Here is a 17,860-nt window from a genome sequence, read left to right as displayed (position 1 = left end):
ATTGGGTAATGGTGACTTACGCAATACACAGTTGATCAGGAGCCCTGTACTTGCATAACTTATCAGTTCCAGCTGAACATGTCAGTTTACGTTAAGTTACAAATGTACATTTATTACAAATTTGTAGGGGTAAATACTAAGCACTGGACTAGGGTCTTGGTTTCTGCATCAGGATTTGCCTATTGGAGCCTGAGTGCTGTGTTTGCTCCTCTGTCACTGTAAGCTACAACACAGATTACACTTCAGCACAGCACTCATTCAGTGACATGGGTGCAGAAACTGCTCGTGTGATTTATTTTCGAAAATTTAATTAACGAGGGTGCAACCATTTGATTTTGGTTTGAGATCAGTATTTATTTTTCATGTTTGGGAGCTCAATTACTTTTCCCAACAGAAACAGGAGCTCTTTTTGTTTTGTTTCTTTAAATAAATAAAAATAACGAAATGACTTGCCTACAAAGTGAGGTATATGTATCCCCGCCCACCCCCCCCAAAAAAAAGAAAGAAAAAAAAGAATCAACAGGGACTTGATGCCCCACACACCCAAAATCAAATGGTTGCTCCCTAATGTGGTTCACTGGTGCAGTCATAAAATGGCCTACAAAATGGAAGAAGGTGATGGATCTAGACTGACATTACCCTGCATCATTCCACTAGTATAGCCACCAGGAAGTAGTATTACACCACTAAGAGTAGTCTCCCTTGAGCCTAGGTTTTCAATAAAGCATATATATATATATATATATACTGTATTAGTTCCAGTAGAGAGAAGAGCCTGTCTCACATTGATTCTCAAATGGCTTTCTATTTCAAATGATCATTATGCATGAAATTTATCCACTACTACCACACTGATTATCAAATTAATCATATCTATTGCACATTTACGACGGAGAAGCACCATAGGGCCCCGTTCCACAACATGATTGTGATGTATCGTAAAGATTTAACAGAGACTAACGACAGTTGTAGCGCTAAGATCACTTTGTGAAACTGGAATAAACCAGAGCAAAAATCCTATGACTTATAGTTAGGAATTCTTGGGATATGTTTGAAACATGTTTGAGTCAAATGAAGAGCAAATCCATAACAGTATGTTTGACAACTTTGTCAAAAATGAAATGAAATTATGACTGATGACTCCAAAAATAACTTTTCACTTTCATAACACAGACTGAAAGAGCCACACACACTTAGTGATGGTGTCCTTGATGAACCACAGATATAGCGCTTAAAGGAAGTTAAAGAAAACCAATATTTTCATACGAGGACATGTCATGGCATGAGTGAGTGAGTGAGTATGGTTTTACGCCGCTTTTAGCAATATTCCAGCAATATCACGGCGGGGGACACCAGAAATGGGCTTCACACATTGTACCCATGTCGAGAATCGAACCCGGGTCTTCGGCGCGACGAGCGAACGCTTTAACCACTAGGCTACCTGACCGCCCTGTCATGGCATGACAAATTACCTATAGTCATATGAAAATATTGGGTGTTCTTTCATTGTTTTTAGTAATATTTCAAAAGTTGTGTTTAATATACAAAATACTGTCCTTGAAACCGTTGAAACCAAAATTATTTCAAAACTTATATGTGTCAGAAGTTTTGTAGTCACCTCAACCATCTTGGCATAAACAAAAACAACATCAAACAAGACAAACAGTTGACCTGGCCTCTTTGATAATCATGAACAAAATCATTAATGATGGGAGCTCAGCGAATATAATTCATATTGTTCTAAGTCTTACCACTGCCAGTGAAGCTGTTTATAATTTGAAGGAAAATAACTTTGATCATATAGACAGTAACTCACACATACTGACATAATGAACATGGTATTGTTATTGTAAGGATTTGGAGGTTACGATATTGTCTGCTTGTCTATCGCCCACAACATTTGAATGAGCCTGACACGTCTGATGAATTATGTTTGTTTGCAGGTCAGAATGAGACAGAGTTAAGGATGAAGAGTCTGTCTTCCTCCCTCTTGATCCAGCGTAGCAGCTTGTTCACAGCATGTATCGCCCCCGTCTTCGTCACCAGCGGACCAAACACAGCGTAAAGCTCAAACCCTTGTGTCACCTGTCAGAAAGAGACGATACATCATAGGGGTGTCACGATAAATCTATATATCGATATATTGCTATTGGCAAGCACTGAAGGTCAATAAATCGATTGATAAATCAGTTTCCGATCAATAGTATCGACTTCAGTTAGGGATATCGACAGTTTCAATTGTATTTACCATATCATGCGATTGAGTCACCGAAACATGCTCGCGAATGCAGCCGAGTGAGGATTAGAGTTAACTGCCCTTGATGCTTAGCAACTAGTCTTTCCTAAAGTAAAATGGTGGTGGGTGACAGTCAAGTGGAGTCTGTGACAAACTTGGGTGGAAAATCGAGTGTTTGGAAGTCTTTTCGCTATGTTAAAGAAAATAAAATCCAAACAAATATCATACACTGAAAACTATCGATATTTATCGCCATAGTTGCTCGCAATATCAATAGTTATCGCAATAGTGATTTCCAGACCAATAGTCACCCCTAATACATCCCAAACATGTCGTCACTGAAGAATTACCTTGCCCTACAAAACTACGGGTCCAGGTCCCCCAATAATTCACCTCAAGGGTCCTGACAGGAAATATGAGGGTTCTGTAAAGTCAGGAGTGTACTGCACTGTACTGCAAGATTTGGTAATTACTTTAATTACAGATCTAATATTTCTTTTCAATAAATGGGTGCAATGAATACTATTGTGCATCCCTTGGCGATGTATATTTTTCCCGCATCTATTCTATACATATGTACATTCTGAACCCACATGTTCAGAACACAAATATACCTGTGATAGTACACTCCTTTTGGTGTACCATATTCCATGTAATAAACGCCCAGGGTGCTCTCAAAATCAGAAATAGGGGGCTCTTATTAGAATATAATTTTGGTGAGAGTTGAAAGATCGTAAATTTTGTCACTTATGCTGACAGACTGAAATGATACAAAAGAAAAGTCTATGCGTATCATACACGCAATTGGGATTGTTCACTAGACAATATATTAGCAAGTATCGCCGTGGAAGCTTATTACGTCAAATACGGTATATGCCATGACACTCAGAACAACAGGATACATAAAATATCCACAACATAACCAGGGATAGAAATTGGCACTAGTCCTGTAGTCCTTGCCAAACTGCCTAAGAGTTAAGGTATCATAAGGACTGCTATATGTTATCATTATAAGGACTAGTGGTCTAAAACTGTTAGCTTCTAATGCTGATAATACTTTGGCTGTATAGGTTAGCTTGCAGAAGTCCTCGATTATATTCATTTTGGAGACACAGAAATCAGATATGCTTATCTGAATGCTTCAATCACTTGCACCGAGAACTTGGCATTTGTTGAGAGATCTTGACTCTGATTGACTGATTAGACACTTTATGTGAGGCAACCTTCTATGTAGGTGTCTCAGATTTTTAAGCACACCTACATAGAAGGTTGCCTCACATAAAGTGATACAAAAACATATGGGACAAAAAGATGTGAGTTTGATGAGATGGAATGAAACTCCAAAGGCACCAATGGTCATGTTATTATCATTAATTGAACCTGTGCCTTGAAATGAACAAAAGTGCCTACCCATCCTAGCAACGTTTCATATCTGCCAACATGGAAGAGTATTTTTAGCGGGCGGCCTGATGTGTGTATTCGATGATGGAGGTACTGGTATAGACCAAACAAACGCTCCTGCTCTGATTGGTTGAGATACGGTGCCTCTAGCTCAGGACTCGTGTATTGTGCCGTGCTGCGGGACTTGTACAGGAAGTGACGTAAGTCATGAATGCCACACTGCTGTATGCTGTAGCTAGTCTTGCGTAGAGAGTCGCCTATTGCGCGTAGAGCATTATATTTTAGTAATCTCTGAAAAAAAAAAAAAATAACATTTCACATTTGAGTCACATGAGTCCCTGTGTGACATTAATAGATTGCTCAATTACAGAATCTTTATCAGCAAGATCTAGGATAAGACGCCGATAAATGTCAGATTCTGTCAGGTGAGGTAAAATGGGGTTTAACGTCGCGTCCAAGATCATTGCACTTATATAGCGATGTGCATGCACGTGTGTGTGGCTGCTTGTACTAGTCCGGACTGATGCGAATCTTATAGTGCTGGCCCACTGAGCACTATGCCGCAGTTTAACATGAATACCCCACTCAGACACAGTATACTGACTCCGTGCCGACAAGTTCTTGTTTTAGCCCCGTAATGCTAGGCAGGGTAACAACAAGTATCATCTTTTAACGTCTTTTGGTATGACGTGGACAGGGATGGAACCCCAGACCTTCCGCTCTCTGGTCGGGCGCTCTACCACTAGACCATGGAGGCGGTCCAGATTGTGTCAAACCTGTAACATGATATTGAACCATGTCCACAAAAATAATCATTAGTAAAGAAATTTGAAAGTGGATAAACATCAGCATAGCAATGATGAATAACACTGAGCCATAATGATAAGTAAAGCTTGTTTTGTTTTTTTAATGGTTTATGGATCTGCCGATCTTAAATTCTGTTGAAATACCGGTAGTCAAAAAAATAATTCAGAATTTGCTATTAAAATTTATCCTGCCGATAAGCTAAAACCATATACACCAAAAAACTATTATCTAAAGAAGGACCCACTGAAGTTTACATATAATAAACATGGGAATGAAAATAAGGTTTGCTGTTGTTCCTCAAATAGATAGGAAGCATAGATGCACAACAGTCTTCCCGCTTCATTCATCCGGTTTGCATTGCTTAAAACAACAGCTGTGGTGCAGCTCTCCTCACACATTAAACTATTTTTATTTTTTTTAGGCCAGCTGATCTGTAGTGGAGCCGAAAACACAACAAAACAAGACAAAAAATTGAATTGCATTATTCCCCCATACCTACTGACAGGTATTTTCCTGTAAAAAATCCATGAAGAAAGTTTAAAGAGTGTGCTAAAGGATAGTATTAAACATGGCACATTGTGCTGAAGGTTGAAGAAAACACAGAGGAAACAAGAACACCACAATAAAAAAACATGCTTCATCACTTGATGATATTACATCATCATGATGTCATGGGAAAATATATGTCATACATGTCAAGACCTGGCACATGGCAATGGAGTTGTACACTTCTACAACACTGATCATTGTTTATAATGTTAATATCATCATGGTAATCTTATCAATTTTATGTTTCAAAAGAGTCGTCACATTGTCTGTATTGTCAGATTCCTGTATTGGTAGTTAGAATCTAATAAGATATTTGTGCCCTATGGAAAGTTGCACCATCAGCAGCGAGCCCTACCTCCTTGATCTTATTCTTGCATTCTGAGAGAGTGAAGAAGCTGTCTCGATCCACGGACAGCAGCAGCATACATGTCTGACTGTTGTCATCAAGGTAAGACACATGGGCTTGTAAAAATCCACTGAAACACAGAGTTTTGTTACAGGAATGTACACTGTCCATGTTGTCTATAGACATAGTCATGATAACTGATCACTTCATCTTCACAAAATGTCTGAAAATCACACCATGCACACTAAACCATTCATTTCACTTAAATATTTTGCTATAATCTATCTTTTCTTCACATATAGGGTCTATCATTAGCTCTAGGTACAAACAGAACATCTTCTACTGTAGTAATCAAACTGGACGACAATGTGGTTAAAATATTTGTGAAGATTGTTTGACCCATTTTTTCAATCAAGGAAATGGTTGCCACCCAAAATATCTTGACTACCAGTTGTCGGACTTTCATTTTTGTGGAAGCCTAGGTGGCTAAGTGGGTCAGATAACTGACTTTGTGTGCTGGCGATTAGGTGCCTCAGTCTGGCAGTGTGGGTTCGAATCCCAGATGGGACTCAACCCATAAAGTCTGAGAATCTGAACTTTACTAAGAAAGTGTTATCCCAAATATAACATTTTTTACATTTGACCACTTTCTAAATGGCATTTGTATTCCAAACATCCTTTTACAAATCATATGGCACGGACTATCCAGACTCCATATACAATAAAGCACAATGTTGCTCCCACAACGTCCTTTTACAAATCATATTGCACAGACTATCTGGACTCCATATACAATAAAGCACAACGTTGCTCCAACAATGTCCTTTTACAAATCATATGGCACAGACTATCTGGACTCCATATACAATAAAGCACAATGTTGCTCCCACAACGTCCTTTTACAAATCATATGGCACAGACTATCTGGACTCCATATACAATAAAGCACAACGTTGCTCCAACAATGTCCTTTCACAAATCATATTGCACAGACTATCTGGACTCCATATACAATAAAGCACAACGTTGCTCCCACAATGTCCTTTTACAAATCATATGGCACAGACTATCTTAACTCCATACAAGGCTTGCGCTGCCCCAGAAATTAATTCTATAAAGGAAATTGTTGCCACACAAAATTTCCTTTAACAAACACATGGCAAGGACTCCCCCAACTCCCTGTGATGGCTGACTAGAGTTACCTGTTATCAAACTTAGGGAGACAAATGGGAGTCCAGGACTCGGCAGCTTTGAAAGACTCGGAGGCATTGACGAGGTTGATGATTAGATGTAGGTCCATGGGATGGAGGTAGTATTTCTTCATTCTCACTAATGTTACCAGCTGATTGTTAGCAATGATCAGTGCAAACACTAGATCCTGAAACAGAGGTGAGGTGAAATGGGGTTTAATGTCATGTTCAAGATTATTCTACTTATATGTGTGTGGCTGCTTGTACTAGTCCAGATTCTTGTCAATTTCATAGTGCCAGCCCACTGAGATACAATGCTGCAGTTTAACATGAATACCCCACTCAGACACAGTATACTGACTCAGAGCCAACCAGTCCTTGTTTTAGCCTCTTTATGCCGAGTGCTAGGCAGGGTAACAACAAGGACCATCTTAAACATGTTTTGGTATGACATGGCCGGAATCGAACTCAGAACCTTCCGCTCTCCAGGTAGATGCTCTACCACTAGACCACGGAGGCGGTCTCCTGAAGCAGATACCAACATCCTGACACTATACCATGACCCTGGTATTTGCACAACATGTCCTCTTCTTGAACACATGTGTCTGTGTTGTTTAATGTCAGCACTCGTCACAATCTCATTAAAATCAGATGTAAGTCTCCCTGCCGCTACACCAAAATCTGAGGACATCCCATTACGGCTCACATCAGAACTTTGCCCGACCACTGAAATGACTAACAAGAGCCAACATCAGTCAATTAGAAAGCAGGTTTCTCAAGCTTTACAGCACTCGTTTCAACCTGGCGACTTCCATTTCACACTACGCTTGAAAGATATGCTGACACAGTTCTCGATTAAAAGTTTGAAAACTGAACAAACGAACATTGTGGAATGTCTATTATATGGTTCAGATTGTATGGCAGTGCTTCCCACGTACTGTGCAATGCCTCCTCCGTTCAAATGATTATCCCACAGAAGCGAGAGATGGACGATAATTTTGACGGAATCAGTCGTACGGGCCGTAAATGTTGTTCAGAATACCCCATGTTAACATTTTCGAGGTTGCATGATCAGAAAACACAATCCGACTGTCACTTTCATGATCTGGTAAGCGACGCTTTGATTGGTCGGATGAAAGGTCGTTCTGACGTGACCAGTAATGGGATATCCTCAGATCTTTGTTTAGCGATAGTGAGAACTAAGATCTGATTTTAATGAGATTGTACTCTTCAAGCTGTCATGGCCGCATCACGTTGGCCCATAGATGGTAAAAATGGGGTCAGCAAACCAATGGTTGATATCATGAACAACATCCACAACAGTCAAGGTACAGTGAAGCACGATCAAAGCCTGACCACCCGATCCCCATTTTGTTACCTCTAACAACCTCTCACACCATGTTGTCCGAAAACTCAAACTTAATGATTTACTTCAATTGAGCACGTGAAGGCTTCCTCTGTATCTCCAGGGTTTGTATTTCGATAAACCTACACTAACCCCGGGATCCATTCCCGTGGTTCTCGCAATACAAATGAAACATCTTTGATTTTTAGTAACATCTTACCGACCAATCAGATGTTGAAATAGAGAAAAGGAAATGGGTAAGGGAGGTAACTGGTATTGCCTTGAAACAAATGAGAAATCACCAAGACCTCACTCTCATAATCCCTCTCGTCCCATATCACAGGGATTGCATTGTAACAATAGGACTTGCCACAGTCAGTTGTAATGGACATGAAGACATCCTCTCCATCAAAAAGATTTTGGAGGGCTTTCTTTTGTGTGTCAGTCAACTTTTCAATGTTGAATTTATGGCAAACTCTATCATAATCAATAGGACTGGCCGCCATGTTATTGATATCATCAACCCCACATTGAGGCTGGTTTGTAACTCGCATTCTGATTGGATCGTTGACTAAGTGGCGTAGCAAATAAAAAAGCTAATAAAAATCAAGGGTGGCTAATTTGCGATGGGAATGGATCCAAGGGTTGATGTAGGTTTACCGAAATGAAAGTCCTGGAAATGTAGAGGATGAGTTGAAGGTAATCTTTGTTACACAAGACAGTGTGGCAGTTGACACAAGTGACAACCTATGTCGACCCAGAACCAACAACAGGCACCATGTCACACCATACAACGATCATGTAGCGCAATTCTCCGAAAGTGTACTCACCTTGACTTTTGCATGTTGCACTATACTTTGAGCAATTATTTCCCTAACTGAACTATCCAGGGGTAAGCATCGCACAGCCCCTAGTAAGAACCCATACTCAGTGTCTATTAAGTTCAACAAATTGTCAAAAAATTTCTCAGCACCACTTAAAAGTCTTCGGAGATCGTAATTTCTCCGCTGTTTGAATATTTTGGAGAGTGTGCTGTAGGTGAGCACGCTGAGCACTTGGTTGTAAACGTACGATAGCTGCAACAACATCTGCTGGGTAGAGTCCGTTCCTCGCGTCACGCCAACCATCAACAGGTGGTCTCGGATTAAAAACACAAACTTGTGGTCCCCGGAGATCATGCAGCGTATCTGGTCCTTGTTGTCCTGCACGAAGGACACTAATGCCTGCATCACTCCCATGATGGTCACCAGCTTGTCTTCACTGCCATACCTGGAGGCAAGCAACACAGAGCATCCATCAGCAATCACAATGGCTGCCTCCCCGTTGTCGTGTGACCAGTAATTTCTCAAGCCCCCTCTCTGAGTCTAGTAAAATATTTTAAGTATGTGAGTATGTGTTACCACCCCTTCCAAAAATATCACCGCTAGGAACACCAGGAGTAGGCTTCATACATTGTACCAAAGTGGGGAATCAAACCAGGGCATTCGGCGTGATGAGCGAACGATTTAACCACTAGGCTACCCCAAAATATTTAGAAGTTTAAATTAACGACAGATCAAAGAAACTTATCTCACTACTATTTATTTCTATCAGCCCCATTAATCATTTTAACTATACTGCAAAACAAAATGAGTCATGCTATGACAGATCAACTTTAGTAATATAAAAGAATCAGGTTACCTTTAACTTTTTTTCACATATAACTGCACAATTAACAACATAGTTAACATGATTAATTGAATAAATTGTTACTGTAAATTTAGCCTTCATTCATTTAGTTTCACTTTGTGATAAGAAGTATTTGCAAATTGCACAAATAACTACAAACCTTAAATACTTTGTCAATCGGTCACACAACAGGGTATTGCCATGAAGTAGACCTTTGGGTTTTCTGGTAAAATTACCTTAATGTTTTGTTTGTTGTTTAACACTGCACTCAGCAGTAATCCAGATATATGATGGCGGTTTATATAATCGAGTCTGGACCAGACAATCTAGTGATTGACATCATGCACATTGATCAACACAATATGATGACATGCATCAACCAAGTCAATAAGCCTGACCATCCAATCCCGTCAGTCACCTCTTACGACAAGCATGGGTTGCTGAAGACCAATTCTAAATGGGAATCTTCATGGGATTCTGTATGTTGTGTTAGTAGTATTGTTTTAAGAGATAAAAAAAAGAAAAGTGGTTGCTCTGGCTAGATCATGTGCATAGATGGGGAAACCTACAATGTCAGTAGTCATATGTACTTTGTGATTATCATGACATTACTGGCAGCAACATCAGAACCTGAAGATCAAAGTTTTAAGTTGTGTATTGTAAGTTATTTGTATTGTGCTATAGGATATAACAAATACTGCATTTCAGAATTTAAAAAAAATAACCCCCCTAAAAGGTTTGAGTCATAGGCAAAATTATATCGGAGCACTTTTAGCATGTTTATAATTGCTGTGATCATGTACGCTAAATTTCAGCTTCAAATTCCTAAAAACCAGAGAGACCCAAAAGGTATTATGTTTTTCAGCAGACCAAATACTTACTGCATACACAGAGTTTTTCGGAGGGCTATCTTTCAAACAGTACTTGGCCAGTAGAAATGGTAAAATACTATTCTTTTTGCTTATACAATTTGAAAATAATTGATCATTTGATTGATTACAAACCAAACCTACTGCATGGCGACTACAGTTTTCACTTAAAATTTTAATATGTTGACTGTAAACAAACAGTATTTAGCATTTACTAAAAGACTAATATCATGTGAATCTCATTTGAAATTCTCCATAACTCACCTGGAATAGACTGGCTTTCCTGACTCGCTGAGTATAAAGATGTGTTTTCTCTGGTGTTTCCAGTGCAAGCTGTTGACGTCATCCTGGTCCAGTTCTTCCACCTGGTCTTCTTCAGCCACCACTTTCCCTTCCACACTCAGCTTGTCCACTGCATTGGATAAATCTTTGGTCTGCAAAGAATAGAATTATTCTGGCTAGGTGCTCAAAAGTTATGGCAAAGTGAGGTGAAATGGGGTTTAACAGCGCAGTTAAATCTACATGTAGCCTAGCTCTACATTGAAAACACAGTATGTTTATCTCCAATCTACCATGACTAAATTATCTGTGAACTCTTTGCTGTGAGAAAATATATTGAGTGAGGTAACATGGGTTGAGTCTCATGTTTAGAGTGGGTACTTGATCATGTGGAATCACCGACAAAAGCCTTTAAACAAAGTATGGTGCTCTATATGTTCAAGCAATTTGTTTACACCATAATACTTCACACAAACTTCTGACAGCAACTTCGTAAGCTAACATGTGGTGGGCACCCCTAAAGAAAACAAAGCAAGCCTTGCACATCACTATTATGATGTCATATCGCTCATTGTGATGCAAAAGATATGACGTCACAGTTGTGTAAAAAAAGCGCCAAAATAGCAAGCTATTTTTCGTCCTCAAAGTTTGAAATACATACTCTTTGCAGATTTGTATCACGTTTTCTGCATGAAAATATTGCCACACATGTTTTGAATATCATAGTAACCTCAACTTTCCATTTTGTGGAATATAATTGTACATATAATTACTTAAATATGCCTACCGACAACGACAGTAAATGAAGTACTATTCTAAAAATATTAGCTTCTGCAGTGATGCGGGAATCAAATCTGCTGTTTCAATCAGAGGGGGTCTATTGTCATATGATACCTCTGATTGGCCAATCAAAAATCGAGTATACAGGTATATAACACAGTCATGGTAGATTATATACATTTAATTGCATCTAATTACACTGCGATGTGTGCATAGTAATGCTTAGGAAACATAACCTTACATCACACATAATGATATATGTTGAGGAAACAATACCAGGTAATGAATATACGGACACGGAAAAATAAGAAATTGAGAAGGATGTGTCATGTGTGCACACCTGTGACAGATCTGTCATGCAGAAGGATATGTCATGTGCAGCTAACGAGCGCACACCTGAGATACAACTGTCATACACATTATATAGTTCCAAATGACATTGTCATTCAAAGTAACACAATGGCTTTGATAGTAATAAACCTTCCAAGTATTCCCCAAACAAAATCAACAAGATTCACACCTCGGTTTGGTCCGATTCTTCACCGGTGGAAATTTCATTCGAGTCCCCCTGGTCGTCCGACTCTGAATTCTGTCGCACAATCGAATGGATAGGACCGGAGGCTGACTTGGGAAATGGTGTTTCTGCGAGATTTTCATAATTCAAACTTTCGTACGAATCGCTTGCAATGAACATAACATTTCCACTGGTCCCAGGTGCTTCGGACTCCAGAAATTCCCCCTGATCCGACTCAGAAGTACTTTGCTGTTCCGCCTCTTTAGAGTCGGCCATCTTGTATAACACTTTACGTGCTCTTCAGTAGCTGAGAGTTATTTGCTGCTGCCACCGGTTGGATTGCCTCCCCTTATTCAGGTACGAAACTTGTTAATGGTGAACAGTATTTTCTTATGCAGCTTCAGCAATACTTCTGCTTTATCGCTGCGGGTCAGCCATGAACATGACGCAAAACATGCCTCTTTCACTTTCACAAAACTTTGCTTTAGGAAGTAAATATATCGATCAGTAGATTTATTTTCTTATGTTAGGGCGTCTATAGAAGACAATGGCGCCCTGTGAATCCAAATATTCCTTAGTTAAAAAGCTATTTTACTCTTATGGTAAAGAGTGCATGTCGCACCTTGCTTTCGTTTGCCACCATGCAATGACGTCAAAACATAATTTTACTTTCAATTCTCACAACCAATAGCCATTCAGTATTTTGAATTAACAATGATTGAATTAGCTTGTTTCGAAGTTGATTCTAGCTAATTCTTCAGTTGAACTGCATACATGTACTTCGAGAACATAACTGTCAATGCTGACAAGATGTTAATCAATAAACAGTTATCGACCTGAGAATCTACAGGAAGGATATTTAACTCTCTAGGCTCTGATCGTAAGCCCAGATTATGGTGTCTTCTCTGCACACATTCTTGTCTTGTTTATTGTGGCTGTCCGTCATTTTGAAGCAACTTGTGACAGTCTACAGATATTGATTTCTAGATCCATCGCTTAACGCTAATGATTAAATTACGACTGTATTAACGAATGAGTGAGTGCGGTTTTGTGATGGTGTAGCATTTTAGCAATGTTCTAGCAATAACACAAACGTGTGTGTGTGTGTGTGTGTGTGTGTGTGTGTGTGTGAAACCCGGAAGTCCCACAAGGGTATCCACACACCGCCCTTGTATGTATAAATATCAGGTATATCCCTGTTTCTCAATCCATTTCAGAGTCTTCATGGAAAAACCTAATTGTACTCTTTCCAGCCTTGCAGGCTTATTCTGAACAATACTACCATGAAATAAAAAAAGGCTGCTAACTGCTAGACACGTCCAGTCTGAACTCGCTCACTACTCATATCTAGATAATACATATGTACCTGCACGTCTTCCCCTTTCCACTAGACCCGGCCCTTAATATTAGCCTGTTGTTATTAGAGGAAATAGGGTATATGGCTAAGAAAGGAAATATAGGTTAAATGCGTGGGTGCCTCAATGGTACAACAACCAGGCTATCTTAGTAGGTGTAAATCCTATTTACCATATATCGTGGAATGAGGAAGACCAGCCGTGTGGATTCCGGGCTCGGATAATTGGTCCCTTGTCGTAAGAGGCTCGATCTGGGTGACAGTACCCCTATACGGCGTGGATCGTTACTCATAATGTCAATCACTGGAGTGCCCTGTGAAGATCCCGGTTAGAATATGTCTTCAGCAACCCATGCTTGTCGTAGGAGGACACTAACGGGATCTGGTGGTCAGGCTCGCTGACTTGGTTGATGCATGTCGTATCCCAATTGCGTGGATCGATGCACATGATATCAATCACAGGATTGTCTGGCCCACACATCTTTATTTATAGACCGACGTCATATTGCTGGAATATTGCTGAGTGTGGCGTTAAACAAACAAACAAACAAACAAACAATCACTGGAGTGTCCTGCAACACTCGATTATTTACAGGCCGCGGTCATATGGCTGGAATATTGCTGATTTGTTAAACATGAATAACACCGCCGTGACCATGCAGTATTTCAAGTACAGGATTTCCTCTACTAACATCCGGGTTCAGATTGTAGTATAATATTTAACCATGTGTCCAGTGTATTAGCAGTGTGTGATATGAGTCATTATTTCGTATTTAGTGATAAAACTGTTTATTTCCATTTTCACTCCAGTGAAATAAGAAATAATTTAAACCGAAACTTTTTGAGCCAGTCTCAGTGACATGTACAACACACGAAAATATGAACTTTGTACCGTCATTCGATAATACTTCTTTTAAAACAAATATCTAGCTCCTGTTTTACCCCCCCCCCCCCCCCCCCCCCTCCCCCCAAAAAAGGTAATGCTAAATAAAGAAAGGACAGCTTTCCGAGCATCGACGATTCACTTTATATCCTGCGCGTTAGTCATAATTATTGTCGATAAAAAAACAACTATTTATTAAATTTCCCAGAAACAGACAATGTCACCCATGCTGTACGACCTGTTCTCTCTTTAAGGTTCACTTTACCTCAAAACATGTCAACAGTATGAGTGAGTGAGTGAGTTTGGTTTTACGCCGCTTTTAGCAATATTCCAGCAATATCACGGCGGGGGACACCAGAAATGGGCTTCACACATTGTACCCATGTCGGGAATCGAACCCGGGTCTTCGGCGTGACGAGAGAACGCTTTAACCACTAGGCTAGCCGACCGCCCCTCAACAGTATGAAATACGATTATAAAATCACAGATAAGATATGAACTACATAAACCATGATTTTATTATAAAGTATACAACCATTACAGGTACATTATTAACACAACGTACATTAGATATACAGATAATATGCCACATAAAAGAGGTCCAATTAAACATTTAAAATCAGGGCAAAAAAAGAGTTTTCCAAAATATTAACAGTGCAAGCGTAAGAACTGTATTCATTTCTAGCACATCTTCTGGCTTCCTGTTTCGCTTGGCCTGATGCTTTTAGTTTGTTCCGTTTTCCTTTTGTTCTTTTTTTTCAGTTAATGTTCTTGATACACTTGCATCATCCGCTATTCCCTACATCCTACCGACCATCATCAACTCACTCCACTCAATCTATTTCTTGGCTTGCTTCTTCCTCCTCGCCGCCCGCTCTTCCTCCAGCCTCTCCAGTTTCTCCTCCCTCATCTGGAGCTGATGTTCCGCCTTCATTTTCTTGATGAACTGGCGACGTTTCTTCTCGTCCTTGACAGCTTTGTGCTTTATCTCTCTGTCCAGTTGTTTCCTCTGGACTTGCTCCACGAACCTGTGTAAAAAAGACACGCAATATGAAATTAGTTCAATATGAAATCAATACAAAGGCATGTTTAGTAATTCAAACGGTTTAAGTGTTTTCACTTTTCTTCCTAAAGATTTTACCTGTCAAGTCGGAACAGATCAGCCTTCTGTCTTCTCCTCTCAGCTGTGTAGAAGCATCGCACTGGGATTTGCTCCAGACGTCGGGGAGCTTTGCCACGGGGAACAACACCCTCCACGACTGGGACAGAGAAGGCCACTCCTCCGCTGCAATGACGGTCGGGGACCAAGCCCTCATCTCGTAGCTGTTGAAGAATCTGCGCCCCTGACAGGCGGGGTGTGGGCGGTGTCACCTGACACTTGGCGTAGTACAGCTCGTGAGGACAGTTGATCTTGCCCGTCAGAGCCTCCTCGGGAGATGTCTGCTTGAAAGGCTTAACCTTCGTCTGTTTGCATCCCATTTTAGACAGAGATATTTGGCATCAATGAAACACACGACTAGTCTCCACGAATATGGCGAGACAATTACGTGACGACACAATTACGTGACGTCATAATTTAGTGACGTCATTGACTCGCCCATTCGTGACCAAGTCGTGTTATTCCGGGACACACCGAATAGCGGTTACGGAAAGTGGCGAGTGGTGACGAATGGCCCATTTCCACTCCGAACACGATCGGCCATTTCCGTTGAAAATTAGCTACGGAAATGGTTGGAAAGGGGCGAGGTTGGCCGGAAGGCGGACGGCCAATTCAATATCAGTGAATACTGTCGTGGAGCCTCCTTAGGAAATGTTTGTGTTTTTTGTTTTTTAATTTAAATGATTTATCTGTGGCCCGATGTATCGAAAAGTATAAAATAGACCTCACAAATTTGACTTAAAGTATTAATTACTATTTTGTCATTGTAATATTACTTTATGTTTAAGATTCCGGATCCGTTATGCATGGAATGCGTACTTTGATCTGTTGGATACTAGTATTGATATAAGGAGGGCTTCCAATGTCCCTGCTGTGTCGAATCCCCAGAAGCAGATGTAACGGATGGTGTCACCCTGAGTGTTACAGAGACCCACATGGATTGGAAGATGTCCCAAGACGAAACTCTTGATGGAAGATAAGTTACATAACAGCTATACTTTGATTATTAGTCTTGACTAAGGAGTGGCGACCCACAGTTGCACAGTAGCTGTGTAGTTATAGGGGATTTGTTTTTTTATAACGCCGCACTCAGTAATATTCCAGCTTAATGGTAACCAGTAATTCACTGGGAAGTCATGTCATGGAGCGGAAGTTAGTAGTGAATCGTCGAGTCACTTTAAATCCTGCGTGTTTGTCATAATTATTGCCAGACATGCTCTACCACTGACAGAATATTTTCACTATAGTCCACTGTGTGCCCAGTTTGTTGGTATTCTTGGTGGGGGGAAATATACATGGTTTATTCCTTATCGTATCTGTTTTCACTGGGTCCTGATGGTGAGTTTGTGACTTTGAGAGATCAGGTGTTCTTATATTACTGCTACTTTTCTCTATAGGTTTTGTTAGAGGGATTTGGAGTTATCTCCCTTCGCCTTGACACTGTCGGTCATGTCCTCACGCTGAGGTCATAGCACCAGAGACCGTATAATAGGTCTCTGATAGTACCTCTATCAATAAAACAGGAAAATCGCGATGGAGAGAATCAAGATGTAGATGCAAAAGGCATTAGTGTAATTATAACGTGAAAATGTTTTTGAACCACACAAAATCGAACAATCCCTTATTTTAACGTCATGTTGTGCTATTCAGTATATGTTAACCACAGTGGACCCTCAAGAGGCTACTTTGGTAGAAAATAAATCGGTTAAAGCCTCGCAAGAAAAAGTACAAAATACGCATCTTTAGGATCTGCCACTGTTGCTTATTTATAGGGTCAACAAAAATTATGCAAAACAACGCCTGTCTCGAACAAACAATGCTCAAAGGACCATTCGCAATTGATACAAGCACGGCGCTTTTTCGAGGATTTATGGTGAGTTCCAAACTCTGCCTTGAAAAGTCAAAGGCCAAAACAAAAACCACACATAAAAACCTTTAAAAATCTGCAGTTTGCTGACGCTCTCTTTGTGGCATCAGTCACAATCACGTCAACGCTGAAGAGATTTGCAGAGACAATGTGAAACAAATGTTACAGTCTCGCACACCACATCATCTACATGACAACACAACATATTCACGTCCAACATACGGACATACCACGGTACACCTTACTAAAAAATGTCAACATTATAAAATATAACAATAAAATCACAGATAAGATATGAACTGCATAAATCATGATTTTATTATAAACTTAAAGTATACAACCATTACACGTATATATAACGTATCTGCACAGCGTTCATAAGTAATTGACCAACGTTCATAAGATATGCACATAATATGTTACATAAAAGAGGTCCCATAAAACATTTTTCAATTAGGAAAAAAATGAATTTTGAAAATATTAACACTGCAAGCGTATGAACTGTATTCATTTCTACTGAATCTTCTGGCTTCCTGTTTCGCTTGGCCTGATGCTTTTCTTTTTTTCCGTTTTCCTTTTGTTCTTTTTTTTCAGTTAATGTTCTTGCTTCACT

General features: G+C 39.9%; 2 protein-coding genes across 2 annotated transcripts; both read right to left on the bottom strand.

The window, feature by feature from the left end:
* Nucleotides 1-524: 524 nt before the first annotated feature.
* LOC139445401 (vacuolar fusion protein MON1 homolog A-like) lies at nt 525-12,261 on the bottom strand. Its single transcript, XM_071226541.1, has 7 exons — nt 11,991-12,261; nt 10,676-10,845; nt 8,705-9,143; nt 6,542-6,717; nt 5,349-5,469; nt 3,647-3,928; nt 525-2,085 (listed from the first exon to the last, which is right to left on the bottom strand). The coding sequence occupies exons 1-7, from the start codon at nt 12,258-12,260 to the stop codon at nt 1,945-1,947; spliced, it is 1,599 nt and encodes a 532-aa protein (XP_071082642.1). The 5' UTR covers nt 12,261; the 3' UTR covers nt 525-1,944.
* A 2,798-nt stretch (nt 12,262-15,059) lies between these two features.
* Nucleotides 15,060-15,703, bottom strand: LOC139446726 (uncharacterized). The gene is made up of 2 exons (XM_071228022.1): nt 15,363-15,703; nt 15,060-15,249 (listed from the first exon to the last, which is right to left on the bottom strand). The coding sequence occupies exons 1-2, from the start codon at nt 15,698-15,700 to the stop codon at nt 15,060-15,062; spliced, it is 528 nt and encodes a 175-aa protein (XP_071084123.1). The 5' UTR covers nt 15,701-15,703.
* Between the last annotated feature and the right edge of the window lie 2,157 nt (nt 15,704-17,860).

Source organism: Haliotis cracherodii, unplaced genomic scaffold (assembly GCF_022045235.1).
Source record: "Haliotis cracherodii isolate W230 unplaced genomic scaffold, xgHalCrac1.p SCAF_6, whole genome shotgun sequence".
NCBI classification, from domain to species: domain Eukaryota; kingdom Metazoa; phylum Mollusca; class Gastropoda; order Lepetellida; family Haliotidae; genus Haliotis; species Haliotis cracherodii.
This window is presented reverse-complemented; position numbering and strand designations above follow the sequence as displayed.